At 37.2% G+C, this 18,960-nt stretch overlaps 1 protein-coding gene across 4 annotated transcripts in view; it reads left to right on the top strand.

Moving 5' to 3' along the window:
• Positions 1 to 18,960, top strand: part of RAD51B (RAD51 paralog B) — a 579,835-nt gene that overhangs the window by 162,025 nt on the left and 398,850 nt on the right. The window contains exon 8 of one of the 4 annotated variants that reach the window (XM_087448337.1): positions 16,979 to 17,496. The exons of the other annotated variants lie outside the window; for them this stretch is intronic. Coding sequence (XP_087304463.1) covers positions 16,979 to 17,221 — 243 coding nt within the window. The 3' untranslated portion in view covers positions 17,222 to 17,496. Of the gene's footprint in view, positions 1 to 16,978; positions 17,497 to 18,960 lie in introns of those variants that run through there. 4 annotated transcript variants of the gene reach the window in all.

Below are 18,960 nucleotides of genomic sequence, written 5' to 3'. Positions count from 1 at the left end.
ACTTATTTTTGCCTTCTCTCTTTTTTCCTTGTTGAGTCTAGCTAAAGGTTTGTCAATTTTGTTTATCTTTTCAAAGAACCAGTTCTTGGTTTTATTAATTTTTTCTATTGTTTTTTTAGTCTCTATTTCATTTATTTCTGCTCTGATTTTTATTATTTCTGTTCTTCCACTGATTTTGGGCCTTGTTTGTTCTTCTTTTCCAGTTCCTTTAGGTGCATTGTTAGATTGTTTATTTGAGATTTTTCTTCTTTGTTGAGATAGGCCTATATTGCTATAAACTTCCCTCTTAGAACTGCTTTTGCTGTATCCCATAAATTCTGGCATGTAGTATTTTCATTTTCATTTGTCTCCCGGTATTTTTTGATTTCTTCTTTGATTTCTTCGTTGACCCAGTCGTTGTTTAGTAGGATTTTGTTTAATCTCCACATATTTGTGGCTTTTCTGATTTTCTTCCTATAGTTGATTTCTAATTTCATACCGTTGTGGTCAGAAAAGATGCTTGGTATTATTTCAATCTTCTTAAATTTATGGAGACTTGTTTTGTGGCCTAATATGTGATCAGTTCTGGAGAATGTTCCATGTGCCTTTGAAAAGAACGTGTATTCTTTGGTTTTTGGATGGAATGCTCTGTATATATCTACTAGGTCCATCTGTTCTAGTGTGTCGTTTAAGGCCAATGTTTCCTTATTGATCTTCTGTTTGGATGATCTATCCGTTGGTGTAAGTGGAGTGTTAAAGTCCCCTACTATTATTGTGCTACTGTCTATTTCTCTTTTTATGTCTGTTAATAATTGCTTTATATATTTAGGTGCACCTGGGCCGGCCTGTGGCTTAGTGGTTAAGTGCGTGCGCTCCGCTGCTGGCGGCCCGGATTCGCATCCCAGGCGCACACCGACGCGCCGCTTCTCCAGCCATGCTGAGTCCACGTCCCACGTACAGCAACTAGAAAGATGTGCAGCTATGACATACAACTATCTACTGGGGCTTTGGGGGAAAAAGAATAAATAAATAAAATTATTAAAAAAAATATTTAGGTGCACCTACATTGGGTGAGTAGATATTTACAAGTGTTATATCCTCTTGTTGGATTGTTCCCTTGATCATTATGTAATGCCCTTCTTTGTCTCATTTCACAGTTTTTGTTTTAAAGTCTATTTTGTCTGATATGAGTACTGCTACCCCAGCTTTCTTTTCATTGCCATTTGCATGGAGTATCTTTTTCCATCCCTTCACTTTCAGTTTGTGAGTGTCTTTAGGACTGAAGTGTGTCTCTTGTATGCAGCATATATATGGGTCTTGTTGTTTTATCCAGTCAGCCACCCTATGCTTTTTAATTGGAGCATTTAGTCCATTGACGTTTAAAGTAGCTATTGATAAGTATGTCCTTACTGCCATTTTTTAACTTCTTTTTTTCTCAGTGTTTTAGTAGTCCTTCTCTGTTCCTTTCTCCTTCTATACAGAATTGATGGTCTCTTTAGTTTGACCTCTGTCTGAAAGCTCTACTCTTTAACTCCCCTCCTCCCTCATTTTATGTTTTTGATATCATATCTAACCACTTTTTTGTGCATTTGTATCCATTACCCTCTTATCATGGAAAAGATAATTTTTCCTATTTGTGGTCTTCTCTTTTCCCCTTAAATCAGTCCCTTTAACATTTCTTGTAGCACTGGTTTCTTGGTGACAAACTCCTTTAGTTTTTGCTTGTCTGGGAAATTTTTGATCTCTCCTTCCATTTTGAATGATAACCTTGCCGGGTAGAGTATTCTTGGCTGTAAGTTTTTTCCTTTTAGCACTTTAAATATATCATGCCACTCTCTTCTAGCCTGTAAGGTTTCTGCTGAGAAGTCAGCTGATAGCCTTATGGGGTTTCCTTTGTATGTAACTTGTCTTTCTCTTGCGGCTTTTAGGATTCTCTCTTTATCTTTAATTCTGGACATTTTGATTATGATGTTTCTTGGTGTGGGCCTCTTTGGTTTTATCTTTTTTGGGGCTATCTGTGCTTCCTGTACCTGGATGTCTGTTTCCTTCCTTAGGTTAGGAAAGTTTTCATCTATTATTTCTTCAAATAGATTCTCTGCCCCTTTGTCTCGCTCTTCTCCTTCCGGGACACCTATAACATGGATGTTAGTGTGCTTAATGTTGTCCCAGAGGTCCCTTAGACTGTCCTCACTCTTTTTAATTCTTTTCTCTTTTACCTGTTCAGCTTGGGTAATTTCTTCTAGTCTTTCATCCAGCTCGCAGATCCATTCTTCTGTATCCTCTACTCTGCTTTTGAGTCCCTCTAGTGAATTTTTCATTTCCAGTATTGTATTCTTCATTTCTGATTGGTTCTTTTTTAATTTTTTTTCCCCCCAAAGCCCCAGTAGATAGTTGTATGTCATAGCTGCACATCTTTCTAGTTGCTGTATGTGGGATGTGGCCTCAGCATGGTCAGAGAAGTGGTGCGTCAGTGCGCGCCCAGGATCCAAACCCGGGCCGCCGGCAGCGGAGCATGCGCACTTAACCCCTAAGCCACAGGGCCGGCCCTGATTGGTTCTTTTTTATATCTTCCATTTCTTTGTTGACATTCTCATTGAGTTCATCTATTCTTTTCCCCAGATCAGTGAGCGTCCTTAACACTCTTTGTTTGAACTCTCTGTCAGGTAGGTTGCTCATTTCTGTTTCACTTAGTTCCTTTTCTGGGGTTTTGTCCTGTTCCCTTACTTGGAATATATTCCTTTGCCTCCTCATTTTGCCTCTTTCCCTGTGCTTGTGTCTACGTATTAGGTAGGTCAGCTATGTCTCCTGCTCTTGGATAGTTGACCTTATATAAGTGATGCCTTAGGAGGCCTGCCGTGTGCTTCCCTCAGTTCTCAATGTTCCAGGGGTGACCCCTATGTGGGCTACGTGTGTCCTTCTGTTGTGGCCTGTTTGCTCTCCCTGTAGGCGCCCAGGGAGGCCGAGTTATGCTCCTGGCCAGCTGTTGTAGTGCTCAGCTGCTTGTAGTTGTTGTGGGCCCTTCAGTCTCTTTATCCGGTGTGGGCAGCCCCAGCACAGTTGGCTGCAAGTTCTAGTACCACATTTGTGTTGCAGTATTTCTTTTAAGTGAGTAGGCCCCCAGTGTGGCAGATTGTTAGGCTCAGGGGCTTACAATTGCTATAAGCCTCCAGCCTTTAGGTCTCTTGTCAGCTCTCTGAGGATTGCAGCTGGGTGGGGCTGGCCTTAGGCACGGAAGCACCCAGTTGTTTCAGGCTTTGGAAGGTGGAGCAAATCCCCTATGTGGGTCTTTGGGAAGCACAAGTCTTCTGCAGCTGACAAGCCCTGCCGCCCACAGGTCCACACACACAGTCAACACAGTCCTGCCCTGTGTGCACACCCTGACCTCCTGAAGTGGACCCAGTCTCTCCACGGTGGGAGCCCCACACACTCCACCACTGCCCTATACTCTCCACCTGCTCCTTGTGCATGCCCTGCCCCACTGAAGTTGGCTCAGTTGCCAGGCTGCAGAGAATCCAGTCATGAATCTATGCAGGCCCACAAGTTGCCTGAGGGCTTGTTGTTGGGTGGGGCCAGTCTCTAGGGTGGGCTGCCTGCCCTCACTAAGCTGGATTAAATTGGTGCTCTAGTGGGTGGGGCAGACCCAGGCTAGCAGGCCCCAGGGGGAACTCCAATGGCGTCTGTGTCAGCATGCCCACACCAGGCCACAACAATGGCCGCTGCCAATGTCCCAGTCCCTGGAGAGCTCTCACCTCTCACCAAGATGCACTCAGGGCCTATCAGGTGAGTCTCTTTTCACCAAAGCACTGTGTACCTTTCTTTCTGGTGATTTTAGGCTGCTTTCTGCAACGGTTGAGTTTGCATGTGGGCCCTTTAAGAGCCGGTTTTAATTTCTTTGTGAACTAGCTTTTCTAGGGGTACTCCCCAATGTTTTAATAGCAGTCAAAGTCAGATATTATGCCACTCGTCTCGATTGTGCTGGGTCCACAAAATGCCCACAGCAGGGGTGCTCCCCGGCTCAGGGCCCCTCTCCTCCAGGGAGGGCTGCGTACCTGTGGGCTGCTCCCTGGTGGCTATGAGGCACTGTGGCTTGTGAAGGCAGCGTTTTTCCTCTCCAGAAGGGAGTTTCTTCCTCTTCCACCTCAATTAGGATTGTCCTTTGTTGCAGGAGTTCCTCTTATCCAGTTTTCAGTTCTGTCTCAGGGGTAATTTTTCCACGAGTAGTTGTAAATTGGCTGTGTCGGCGGGAGGAGGTGAGTTCGGAGTCTGCTTACGCCACCATCTTGACTTCTCTCTGTTGTAGCTTTTTTTAAATCGAAGTGTAACATACTTATGGAAAAGTGTACAGATCATAAATGTACAGCTCAATGAATTTTCACAAACTGAACCAATCCGTGTAACCAGAATCCAGATCAAGAATCTAAAAATTACTAGCACCCCATAAGTCCTTGTTCTGTGCTCTTTCATCCACTGCCTCTCCCCAGGGGTAACCACTACCCCAATTTCTAAACTAGAGATTAGGGATTTTTTGTTTCGTTGGTTTTGAATTACATATAAATGGAGTCCTACAGGATGAATTCTTTTGTATATGGCTTCTTTTACTCAACAATATATTTGTGAGATTCATCATGTTATGTGTAATTGTAGTTTATTCTCTTTGCTGTGCGGTATTCTATTGTGTGATTATTCATGCAATAGCATACACTACATTTGTTTACCCATTCTACTATTAATGGATTTTGGTACTTTGGATACTTTCCAATTTGGGGCTAATATGAATAGGGCTACCATGAACGTTCTTATTTATATATATATAAATATATATATATGTCTTTTGATGAACATATTTACATGTTCTCTTTAATCTAGGAGTTGAATTATTGGGTCATAGGGTTTGTGTACGTTCAGCTTTAGTGGTGTTGCCAGTTAAGTTGTTGAACTAATTTACGTTCTTACCAGCAGTGTTTGAGTTCTGATTGCTCACATTCTTGTTGGGGCTTCATGTTTAACTATTTTATTTTAGCCATTCCAGTGAGTATCTTGAGTATCATAGTATGCTGTTAATTTGTCTTTCCTTGCTGACTAAGTACAGTAAGTACCTTTTTCATATGCTTATTACCCATTTGTGTAGTCTCTTTGGTGAAGTGCCTATTCAAGTTTTTTTCCATTTGGATTGTCTGCCTTTTCCTATTGATTTGTAGAAGTTCTTTATATATTATAGATACCCATCCTTTGTTGGCTTTATGTACTGCAAATAGCTTCTCTTATGGGCAGTTTTTCTAATAGTTTTCTAATAACTATTAGAAAATTGGTAAATTAGTTTTTCAATTCTCTAATAGTTATTCAGATTTTCTATTTCCTTTTGAGATCATTTTAGCAACTTTTTTCTAGCATATTGTTGATTTATCTGTCTTTAAATCTACTGATATGAGGTTTCAATTATTCTAGAAAATTATTAGTCACTGTCTCTTTAAATAGTGCATATTCAAGCATATGTGAGTATGTGTGTGCATTTTTAACATAACTGGTAGCATGCTTTACATACTGTTTTGTACTTTGTCTCCTTCACTTAAAAATATTTCTTGGGGGGGACCAGCCCCATGGCACAAGCGGTTAAGTGTGTGCACTCCGCTGTGGCGGCCCAGGGTTTACTGGTTCGGATCCCGGGTGCATACCAATGCACTGCTTGTCAAGCCATGCTGTGGTGGTGTCCCATATAAAGTAGAGGAGGATGGGCGTGGATGTTAGCTTAGGGCCAGTCTTCCTCAGCAGGAAGAGGAGGAATGGCATCAGATGTTAGCTCAGGGCTGATCTTCCTCAAAAAAAAAAAAAAATTTTTCTTGGAAATCCTTGCTTTTCAATATATAGAGAGCTTCTAATTTTTAAAAATAACTTTATATATTTAATATTATTATGTGATAATTTATTTACCCAGTCCCCTAACGATGAGTGTTTGAATTATTCAGTTTTTTGCTATAATAAGCACAGCTGCAATGATGATGAATTCATAAAGTGGAATTTCTTGTCTCATAAAGTCCTGGGCTAGTACAGTATTAACTTTTATGTTTATTTTTGTTTGTTTGTTTTTGAGGAAGATTGGCCCTGAGCTAACATCTGTTGCCAGTCTTCCTCCTTTTTTTCCTTTTTTTCTCCCCAAAGCCCCAGAAGATTGTTGTATGTCATAGTTGTCCTTCTAGTTGCTCGATGTGGGATGCTGCCTTAGCATGGCTTGATGAGTGGTGTTAGGTCTGCGCCTAGGATCCGAACCAGTGAACCCCGGGCCACGGAAAAAGAGCATGCGAACTTAATCGCTATGCCACCGGGCCGGCGCCTATTTTTCTTTTTTTAATTTTAATAATCTTTTAAAAATTTAGATATAATTCACATGCAATAAAAGTCACCATTTTAAAAGGTTCCATTCAGTGCTTTTTTGGTATATTCAGAGTTGTGCGAGTATTACCACTATCTAATTGCAGAACATTTTCATCATCCCCAAAAGAAACTCTGCACCTATTAGCAGTCTCCTACTTTCCCCCAGCCCCTGACAACCACTACTCTACTTTCTGTCTCTGTATTTGCCTACTCTGGACATGTGATATTTTAAATGGAATCATAAATATGGTCTTTTGTGTCTGGCTTCTTTTACTTTGTATAATGTTTTCAAAGGTTCATCCATATTGTAGCATGTATTAGTACTTCATTTCTTTTTTTTTTTTTTTTTTAAAGATTTTATTTATTTTATTTTTCCCCCCAAAGCCCCAGTGGATAGTTGTGTGTCGTAGCTGCACATCCTTCTAGTCGCTGTATGTGGGACTTGGCCTCAGGATGAACGGAGAAGTGGTGCCTCGATGCGCACCCGAGATCCGAACCCGGGCCACCAGCATCGCAGCGCGCGCACTTAACCACCAAGCCACAGGGCCGGCCCTTCATTTCTTTTATGGCCCAAAATATTCCTTTCTATGAGCATACTCTATTTTAGTTGCTGGACATTTAGCTTGTTTCTATTTATTGGCTATTATGAATAAATGCTCCTATGAGTATTTGTGTGCAGGTTTTTGTGTGGAGATATGCTTTCAATTTTCTTGAGTCTATACCCGGGAGTAGAATTTCTGGGTTATAAAATCCCTCTATGTTTAACTGTTTTTGGAACTATCAAACTGTTATCAGCTGCACCATTTTACATTCCCACTAGCAATGTCTGAGAGTTCCAATTTCTCCACATCTTTGTCAGGACTTGTTATCTTCTTTTTTTCTTTTTTTTAAATTATAGATGCTGTCCTAATGAATGTGAAGTGATATCTCATGGTTTTGATTTGCATTTTCCTAAAGACTAATGATATTGAACATCTTTTCCTCTGCTTATTGGCTATTTGTATATATTCTGTGGAGAAAGGTCTGTTCAGATCCTTTGCCCATTTGTTAATTGGGTAATTTGTCTTTTTATTGTTGAGTTGTAAGAGTTCTTTAAATATTCTGAATACAAACCCCTATCAAATTTATGATTTGCAATTATTTCCTCTCAATCTGTGAGTTGTCTTCTCACTTTCTTGCTAGTATCCTTTGAAGCAAAATTTAAAGTAAAAATAAAAAAAATTTAAAATTTTAATGAATTCTAATTTGTCTATTTTTTCTTTTGTTGTTTGTGCTTTCAGTGTCATATTTAAGAATCCATTGGCAAATCTGAGGTCATGAAGATTTACTCCATATAGCTTTTACATTTTACATTTGATTCGTTTTGAGATTTTGAGGTAATTTTTGTATATAGTGTAAGGTAAGGGTCCAACTTCGTTCTTTTACATGTGGATATCCAGTTGTCTCAGAATTACTTGTTGAAAAGACTATTTTTTCCCCATTGAATGGTCTTGGCACCCTTGTTGAAAATCACTTGATCATAGAGGTATGGGTTTATTTCTGGACTCTTAAATCTATTCCATTGATCTATATACGTGTCCTTATTCAGTACCACACTTTTTAGTAAGTTTTGAAATTGGGAAGAGAGTCCTCCACCTTTGTTCTTTTTCAAGATTGTTTTGGCTCTTCTGGGTCCTTTGCATTTCATATGATTTTTAGGATTAGCCTGTCCATTTCTGTAAAAAAAAAAAAGGCAACTGAAATTTTGATAAGGACTGTATTGAATCTTAGATCAATTTGGAGTATTGCCATCTTAACAATATTAGGTATTCAAATCCAGGAACGTGGGATATCTTTCCACTTTTTTAAATGTCTTCTTTAAATTCTTTCAATAATGGCTCTTGCCACTTTTATGAAACATTGTGCTAGAGGTTCTAGCCAGGACAATTAGGCAAGAAAAAGAAAAAAGGCAACCAGATTGGAAAGGAAGAAGTAAAACTGTCTCTGTTTGTAGATAACGTGATCTTATATATATAGAACCCCTAAAGAATTCCCAAAAAGGAAAAAAAATATTAGACATAAATGAGTTCTGCAAGGTTGCAGGATATAAGATCAATATACCCAAATCAGTTGTATTTCTGTATACTAGCAATGAAAATGTGAAAATGAAATTAAGAAAATAATTCCATTTTCCATAGAAAGAAAAGGAATAAAATACTTAGGAATAAATTTAACCAAAGAATATTGTTCTCTTCTGATTTCCACTTTTTTACCTCTGGCATTTGGAGATTTCCCTTGAAGCTCATCTATAGTTTTAACACAAAAATCTTCACCTATCTTATCCAATATTTCCATATGTTTGGAGAGAAGAGAGAGTAACTGTATATCTACGTGTGGTTAGAGAGTTCTAGGTTAGATCATTTCCCCATATTGCTGGAATTTCATCAGTAGATTTTCTAGGTGTAAATAGTTTTTGGTAGCTCCAATCCAATTATAAGAGAAAGGAATTAAGGACTTTTTCCAGCATAAATTAAATGGAGCAAATTAATAACAAAGTGATGATGAATATGATTACATGAAAAATTTAAACATCTCTATATTACAAAAACTTTAAAGGCCAACAACAAAGAGGTAGAAATATTTGTAACATGTATGCTGATAAATGGCAAATCTCTCTCTATATGAAGTGTTCTTTTAAGTCAATGAGAAAAAAATGCTAACCCCTAATAGAAGAATGGCCAAATAACATAAAAAAAAAGAGAATTCACAGAAGAAATACAAGTGGCTAATAGAAAAAAGAAAAATATTAGCTTCATTAATGAAATAAATGCAAATTAGAATAGTGACATTATTTTTTGCCTTGCCTATTTTTAAAAAATATAATGCTTTTTTGTGGGTATGGAGTGAAAATCTCAGATAACTCAATAGTGGAAATGTAAATTGGCATTACCTTTGTGGAGGACATTTGACAACACTTATAAAATTTGATATAAGATATTTATATAATTTAAACTAGTAGTTTCACTTCTTGGAATTTATCCTGAGAAAATAATCATTACTTTTAATATAGATTAAGTAAAATGATATTCATTCCAGCATCATGTTTAATGGTATAAATTTGGAATCAAGAGTAGAGAGATGGTTAATTGCATATAGAATATTTTACCATTATTAAAATTCGTGTTTCCAAATATGGACAAATTGCTCTTCTTGTAATGTTAAGTGAAAATATCAAGACACAATGTCATGTAAAAAGTATGATAATGGTTCTATAAAAAGCAGCAGTCACCAACACAGCAGTCATCAAACATGTACACACATATACATATAGAAAAAGAAATACCCCCACATATTGGAAAGAAATACCCCTCATGTTGACAGCAATTATCTTTGGGTGATGGAATTAAAGTTGATATTTTCTCCTTTATATAGTTCTGAATTTTCCAGATTTTCAAGAATAAATATATGTTACTTTTTATTTAGGAAAAAAAAATTACAGTAATTATGAATAAGATGTTTTCACACAGATTAAACAGATTATTATGGCATGGGGAAAATTTTTTTCCATATGGCCCTGGGAGTTTCTTCCTTCAGTTTATGAGTTGAAGTGCTGACAGTTGTGAACTAGTTTGCTAAGTGATAGGAAGCAGCTTTAAAAATTGAAATATTTTAAATCCTAAGGATTTACAATGAAGAAAATACTTGGGCAAATAGTGTCAATAAGTCCTGATGTGTATTGCCAGCTTGTCACCAGTTGGGTTAACATCTGTATGATGATAACTTTGTTATTCCTCCCTCATTTATTATAGTCTCCCATCCACCCTTCACCAAGCCCTTATAAATAGCTCATTGTTGTAGTAATAAGCACTAGTTCTCTCTCACTCCAATCTCTTTCAAAACCTATGATTTTTACCTTTAAATGTTATATTTTATTTATTGTTGTGAATTTTTTAAATGGGATTTCCCTAAATAAGGAGAGCCATCTCCCTGGTTTTAGGATCATGATGTCTTTAATTATAATGGAGTTTTCATATTATATCTAGAGTGGACATCTGAGTTAATTCAACCTTATTTTGTACCTCCTGTGTGCCATTGTACTGATATTGAGGTATAACAAAGAATAGACTATGATCCTTGTCATTCTCTGGTTCCCAGTGGAGACTTGACAGGGTTAGGGAGAAGATGGCACAGTAATTAAAAGAGTGAGCTACACTTTATGGGTTTAAATGCCTGCTCTATAATTTACCAGCTTGTTATTTAAACTCTCAGTATCCTCATCTGTAAAGTAGAAATAATAGTACTTTCTTCCATCACTTCATTGAACTTTTCACTTCTAAGACATTATGGTTTTGTTCATTTATTCACAATAATATAAAATCCTGGAGGACAATAACTTTGTCTGGCCCCCTCATGTATTTCTAGCATCTAGCAAAGGGTCTGCTGCATAATAGCTCGCAATAATGCTGTTCCTTCTCCTGGGAGCATTCTTCGTACACATTTGCACATAGCTCATTCTTACGCTTTATTTAGTTCCCTGCTCAAATATCACCTCAATAGAGAGGCATCTCTTCTATAAAATGCATCCTCCAATTTTTCTCTATTTTATCCTGTTTTATTTTTCTCCATAACACTTAACACTACTGATATTATATTGTGTTTCTATCTTTTTTCTTGCTTATTGTCTGTCTTTTCCACTAGAATTTAAGATCTATGAGTGCCAGGACTTTGTTGGTTCAGTCCTTTATCCTCAGGTTCACACCAGGCACATTAGGCTCTCTAATGTTTATTGAATGAATAAATGAATAAAACTGTTGAATAAGTGAGTGTATAGGTAAAGGAATGTTACTTACTTTATAGGGTTGCTATGAAAATGAAATGAAAAAATTCAAGTGTTGCACCTCCACAATGATTGATACAAGTAGACACTTAATGTTAGCCATATAAGTTAGCCGTAATATAGCTCAGAATTTCTAATTCTTACCACAAATTTGCAAAATTAGTATTTTTTAGATGAGAGAATTGAGGCTCAAGATATGTTCAAGGTTTAGTAAGTTCTGGCTGGTAAGGGCTGTATCTGGGATTCAAACTTTAATGTGCCTTGTTCTATAACTACTTTTCACTCTGCTCTTTTCACTCTGTTGTGTTGCTGTTAAAAAAATCAAAGGAGGCTCATGGGGAAGGTAACATTTGAACTGGCTTTGAAAGATGAATGGGAGTTTGCTTGGCACACAGTAGGGGGGGCAAGGGTGTTCTAAGCAGAGGAAACAACATGAGTTATGACACAAATCATGGTTGTGCAAGGGCACTTGTGGGAACTAGCTCCCAACTATGAAGAGCATCAGCAGAATTTTTATAACTGGGTTGGTATGGACACTATGGCTGTCAACCTTGTCAGTGGATTTACGAGTCTTAATGGGTCTGTCTCAGTGCAAAATGGTAGCCAGTAGACACCTGTGGCCATTTAAATTTATATTAATTAAGATTAAAGTAAAAAATCAGTTCTTCGATGCTCTAGCTGCATTACAGGTGCTCAATAGCCACAGGTGGCCAATGGCTACCATTTTGGGCAGTATAGATATGGAACATATCCATCGTTGCAGAAAGTTCTATTGAAACTTTCTATGTAGCATTGTTGTAGACAGTTAACACATGACTAGATAGAGGACTCTAGCAAAACATTTACGTAGAGGAGGAGAATAGTGAATAAAAAAGAGCTTAAAGTTCCCCAAACTACAAATGCTTTAAAAAACAGAGTAGGAAGCAGTTATTGGAAACTCTACTCTAATCAAGCTTAAAAATGCCAGTTAGGCTTTTATTTTTCTTTATAGATGAAAACTTCAGTCTATTTGGCTTGGGTAGTGATACAAAGCCAAAAGCTTCAGAAATCTTGGGAAATCACTCCATGGATATTGATTTAAAACCATCTAATGTGACTCCACCCCCCAATTAGCTTGGCATGCTGAAACAAATGGAGTCAGAAACTCAGGATAGCCAATCCCTGATCTAAGCTCTGAACCCTTTAGACTGATCACTCATTAGGTAAAGAATTGACTTTACCTAAGGATCTATAATCATCTTCATATTTACAGAAGTTTATATGCTGGCTCTTCTCACTTTATAAAAACTTCACATAAAAACTCAAAATATCCCTATGAGGTTGGCTTTATTTTCTCAGATACAGAAATAAGAGTGCAGACCAACTTGTCCAATCTCATATAACCAGGAGGTGGCAAAGCCAGCATGCAGTCTCAGATTTTCTGGCTCATAAGTCAAATGCCCCTCAAATCACCTTTATAATAAGGATACATCGCTTTAACCAGGATAAAAAGGAATGTAAAACTCTTATGACCAAAATGAGAAGAGCTAAGATGAAAGGTCGGATGAGAGGCCTTCCAGAAGTGACTGTTTTGGGAACAACAGGTTGATCCTCAAAGTCATTGGAAGTCACCAAAGTCCTCTCCTTAGAGTAGTAAGAGAGTAGCATGATGAAAGCAGTCTGCTAAAACTTTGTAGTTTACTTGATTTGCTCAATTGAGGAGCAACTGGGTGAGAGATTATTTTTGATGCTGGGAGTCTGATGAAGTATTACAGGTGAAAGATGACCTGTGCTTGGACTTTCTTAGTAGAAAGAGATTTAAGGGAGGTGAATTAAGATACATTTTGAGGGGCTGGCCCCATGGCCTAGTGGTTAAGTTCAACGTGCTCCGCTTCGGCGGCCCAGGTTCAGTTCTGGGGCGCAGACCTACACCACTCATCGGCGGCCATGCTGTGGCGGTGACAAAATAAAAGAAGATTGGCACAGATGTTGGCTCAAGGCTAATCTTCCTCAAGCAAAAAGAGGAAGATTGGCAACAGATGTTAGCTCAGGGCGACTCTTCCTCAGCAAAAAGAAAAGATACATTTTGAAGAAAGAGTACACATTATTTGGCAAAAGTACCATTCTTCTGACAGTCACTCAGGCTTAAAATGTTGGTCTTTCCAATTCTACTCAGGATTGATTGTGTCATCCTCTGGACTATGATAACGTTGTTTATACCTATATTATAATATTCATTATGGTCAAACTTCACTATCTTTATGGACATTGTCTGTCTGCCTTTCTAGATTTTGAGCACCTTGAGAGCTGATCTATTTTCGTACTTTTGAGTGCCTTGCACAAAGCAGGGTCTCCATAAATGTTTGCTGAACTGAAACTAGTCATCTTTGACCATTCCTTCTATCTTATTCTCATACTGAATAAATTATCAGTTTGTGACTGTTTATTTTCAGGCTCCCTCAATCTATTCATTTGTTTCTATGCCCATTTCTACTTCCCCTCCCACCACTCTAGTTCAGGCCCTGGCCAGCCACCTGTTTTGTGGACAAATGAATAGTTTCTTAATTTTGTTTTGTTTTTCCTCCAGTCCTTCAACTCTCTAATCCTGCACAAGACATCTAGATTACTCTTCTTCAAATATTGCTGTTACCATTTCATTCTTTTTCAGTGGCTTGCCATGATCCACTGAATTAATTGCAAATCCTCAACTTGATATGCAGAGCTCTATATGTCTAATTGGAACCTACCTTTCCACAACACTAAGGAAAGTTTTAAGGAAGCGAGTAGTTCATTAAGAGTTGCTTATTGATGTGTTTATTTTTTTAAATTTTTTTAAGATTTTATTTATTTATTTATTTTCTCCCCCAAAGCCCCAGTAGATAGTTGTGTGTCATAGCTGCACATCCTTCTAGTTGCTGTATGTGGGACGCAGCCTCAGCATGGCCGGAGAAGTGGTGTGTCGGTGCGCGCCCAGGGATCCGAACCCAGGCCGCCAGCAGCGGAGCACGCACACTTAACCGCTAAGCCACGGGGCCGGCCCTATTGATGTGTTTAGATGGCTATGAGATTCAAAAGATTTTAAAGACATACAGCAACATAAGAAATGACTTGAAAACAATACAAATCAATATCTAATCGGCTGCTTGACCGTGTGATTAGTCCACAGATGCTATAGAACTTCAGAGAAAAAGATCATTGAAACCTTGGGTCATCAGACATATAGCTTCATTGGAGAAGCTGTTAGTTGTTTGGGGTCCTGTATCATTTATTCATTTTGTTTATTTGGACCAAATCTCTCCCCGCTTTTCTAATACAAATATGTAAGGTTTGAGAGTAATGGGCTCTGTTTTGTCGGTATAAAAATATTTCCTGTGTCAGAAGAATTCAGATGCTTATAAGTAGATATTCTTGCTTAAATTATTATTTTATTATTTATTATTATTTTAAATGTTATTGGGTTCCTTCCCAGTACTTTGAAAATATATATACTTGAGCTTTTTCTTCTATTCAACTTCTACTGTGGAGACTTAGTTTGAAGTCATATTGGAATAATTTGAAGAAAAGTAGGATTTGGCAGATGTTATAGCATTTGAGTATCTATCATAAAATTTAGGTTTCATACTGGGTATGGCATTGTTTAAGCTCAACTAATAATAGAGTTTGTCAATTATGTAGTAATATAGGTTCAAGAGTGCTATTTTTATGGGTGATAGATTTTTCTGTATGGTTAGTTGCTCTATTTTGTTTGTACTGAATACAAAGAAATTTGTATTCTTTGTCTTTTGGATGATCTTTTGGATGAAAGAAAGGTAGATAGTCGTACACAATAGTAAAAATATCAGATGCCTTGAAATAATACTTCTAATTTTCCAGAGATTTTAAAAATGGAGGATATAAACTGGCTAGCTGTGCCCTTTCAGTGCTCTCATTGGTTACTTTTCTCAATGACTTTTAACAATTAATTCAGCAAGGCAACACGCTTGTATAAACATGACATGACCAACACCTTAGCTACTAGTAATCAACTCCTATCTATTCTTAGTCTGTAAAGAGGGCTATCAACCTATACTTATTATTTTTTACTTTTGCATTCCTAAGCAAAATGAATAAAATGTTTTATAAATGAGTTTATTTCCTCACTCATTTCAATTTCTAAGGGCCTTCTGATTTACAGGCTCTCAAAAATATTTCCCCTTCCAATTTGAATTTAAGTAATTAACTTCTTCCTAATTTGGAAGCTCAATTTGAAAACTTGTATGTTTGATAGGGCATTAAATTGGGCATCTTATTTTTAATGAGATCATGTAACTTCAGTTTTGGATGATCATAGACGTGTTTGCCGAGTAGCATCTTTGTAGCTTTGAGGAAACTGGAAAACAACTTTTCTATTAAGATTGTGATTCTCCTTGACAGTCACTTTAACTGCATTTAGGTACTGGCTGTACCAATTCCAGTTTAAACAACTGGACTCTGAACCTGTTTTTGTTCTGATTAAGAAGTTTATTTATATGTTCGGGAATACAGAGGCACAACCTGTTAACAGCTATAAATTTGGTTGATTAAGCTGTGTGTAGACAAATTTACTAGGGGGAACTGTTCCCTAAAAATTCCAGTTCACTTACATATGAAGGTAGTCTGGCTATTTCTTACTAGTTTCCATCATTTCCTGCCAAGAATAATAAACATTTTCTTGCAAAGGATCGACACTAAAGATTAGAAGTGTGTTCAGTGTTTTATCAATCACACTGGGCTGTCATGAGTCTTGGTAAACAAACAGAGAGATGTGTATGTAAATGCCTGGAGGAGCAATTAGACCCTAGAGAGACCATTTCTTTCAGACAGTATTCCAGACCTTTTCAAAGTAGGTGAATGTCAATTATGAATAGACATTTATTGTAATGGAAATTATGGATGTTTGGGTCTACATTTTCACTTACCAACAGTTCAAGGAAGCTTGTGGTTCTAGTGGATAATAGTAAGCTGGAGCCAGAAATGATATTTTCTTAATTTAGTATAAGTGTAGATGCTATTATAAGTATTATAATAAAAATGGTTTTATTAATTTAAGCTTGTAGTATTCGGCATTTCCCTGTTGTGGTCTGTCAGGCAAACTATGGCCCAGGGGCCAGCCCACAGCATGTTTTTATAGTACCCACAAGCTAAGAATGGTTTTACATTTTTAAAGGGTTGTAACAAACAAACAAAAAACAAAGAATATGCAACATAGACTATATGTAGCCTTCAAAGACTAGACTGTTATCTGGTCCTTTAAGAAAAAGTTTGCAAACCCCTGGTCTATTTTAGCAATAGTCATGAAAATGATCCATTACAAGGATCCAAAAAGTGCCATCTGAATCAACAAAGCAAGATGAAAATACGTTTTTCATAATTTTAGTCTTAGGGTATTTTGTTTCTGATTTGCATGTAGCATATAAAATAGAGATAATACCAGTACCCTTATAGGGCTGTTAGGAGCATTAAACCATGGCTCTTGGCAGTGCCTTATGCGTGGAGGACAGTAACTGTTAGCTGTTGCTGTTGTTATAATAATATGTTGGATGCCTGACAATTGTTTCTACTTTGTTTTATGTCTCTCATCTGTTTTATCTCTGCTGTATTTGCATTATGTTGAATTTAGTAAGCCACTTCAAAATCTTTTTGATTTTAGTTGAAATGCAAATCTTAAGTATGGCAGTTTTATTGTTCCTGTTCCTATGGCTGTGTAACAAATTACCCCAAAATTTAGTGGCATAAAACAACCAGTTATTATGCTCACAGATTCTGTGGATCAGGAATTTTAACAGGACACAGGGATGGCTTTTTTTTGTTCCACAGTGTCTGAAGCTGGAAAACTCAAAGGCTGGGAGCTGGAATCATCTGAAGGCTCGTTTGTTCATGTCTGGCAGTTGTTGCTGGCTGTTGGCTGGGAAGCTCTGGTTCCTCCCTACCTGTGTCTCTCCTGGTGATCTCTCCAAATGGACTAGTTTGGGCTTCCATAAGTGGGGTCTCTGGGTTCCCCAGAGCATGCGTTCCAAAAAGAAAGAGCCAGGCAGAAGCTGTATCCTTTCAATGACATAGCCTTGAAAATCACAGAACATTTCTGTACTGCTCTGTTGGTTACAAAAGTCAAAAGTCCACCTGGGTTCAAGGGCAGAAAAATAGACTCTACCTTGTGATGAGAAGTGGCAAGGTTCTGGAAGAGCATGTGGAACCAGAAATATCGCTGAGGACATTTTGGAAATACAATTTACCACAATTATATCACTTTATTTAATAATCACTTATGTAGCACTTTATCTATGTGTCAAGCATTACTCTAAATACTTTACAAATATTGATTCATTTAATCCATAACAGTTTTATTTTACAGCTGAAGAAACTGAATCAGAATATCAGATTAACTGGAATATAACCTTCACTGACCTTGATGGATAACAAAGAAGTTACTTTTTAACTTGCATCGTATTATCTATTTAAACATTTAAAAATATTTCAAATGCATATTTCTGTTTCTTGTATTAGAATGGATTTAAGAGAGGCACAGTTTCTAATAAGTAATTTCTTAAATGAGTACAGTGATCAGACCTCCAAGATTACGTTCTTATGTATTCTTAGAGCTGGGGTATGATAAATAGGTTGGTATTTCTTCATGAAGCGGTGCCAAATGAATCAATAAATTATGAATAATATTCTATTTGACAACAATCTTGGACTAACTTACCAAACTTGATTGATTGATTGATTCCAATGCTTTTTATGGAAGTAAATATAATATCTTAATTTTGGTGTGATAATCTTACCTAATTGCTATCTTTTCCTTCATTGATGTTGAAACTACAAGGCTTTATTGATAGGGTCATTGATCTTTTAATCCCCATTGTCATGAAGCTATTTTATCAGGGGCAAGGATTGCTTCCCCACCCTCTCCCTTTTTCTTTTCTTCTTTTTTTCATTAACAGTATGAATGTTTGTTTGACATATTTCAGGCCCTGTTTTTTTTCTTTTAAACCCGTTGATTCTGCCTTGGAGATTTAGCAGTCTCTGACCAACTTGTTTAGAGGCTTTTTGGTCTTCTTTGTCCCTCAGAACTCAGTAGTGCTATTTTAAGGGTGGGCCAAAGTGACTTTCACCCTGTACATTTGTGACACAGTTATACTATATCTCCTAGGCTCTGCATATATAAATATATAACAAGTTTAAGTACACAGATAAGAAAAGGATATCCTTGTTATATTATCAAAACTCAAACGGAGTGTCTAACATCATTTTTGAATATTTAAATATTTTTCTTTCCAATTGGAAAATTTAGGGTGTTCTTTAAAAACAAATACTATTTGATTAGGAGTATGTGTAGAAATTTGCATGATCAAAATTTGTCAAGTTTGAGACTCACTTATTTTTTTAAATTTAGAGATCTAAGAGAGACCTGTACTACTCTGGATGTGAATGAACTGATTACATTGACTGGGATACATAATTTAGAAGCATACATTATTTTTTTTTAACTTGGAAATAACATAAGAATGAATGCAAAAAGAAGGAGCTCCATGGATTCGGTCCTATCCTGTCTTGCTTCTCACTCATTCATTTGAGAGATGGTATGGTGGAGTGGTGAAGAGCAAGGACTCTAGAATTAGACTGACTGGGTTTATATTCCAGCTCGTCCGCCATCTGTGAGATTTTGGACTAGTTGCTTAATCAATCTGTGACTCAGTTCCCTTGTCTGTAAAATGGCTGAGTTCTCTCATTGGTAAAAATTGCACCTACCTCATAGTGTTGTGAAAATTAAATGATTTAACATATGTAAAGTGCTTAGG

This window comes from Ceratotherium simum, chromosome 24 (assembly GCF_057802395.1).
Source record: "Ceratotherium simum simum isolate JZ-2026a chromosome 24, ASM5780239v1, whole genome shotgun sequence".
NCBI lineage: Eukaryota > Metazoa > Chordata > Mammalia > Perissodactyla > Rhinocerotidae > Ceratotherium > Ceratotherium simum.
This window is presented reverse-complemented; position numbering and strand designations above follow the sequence as displayed.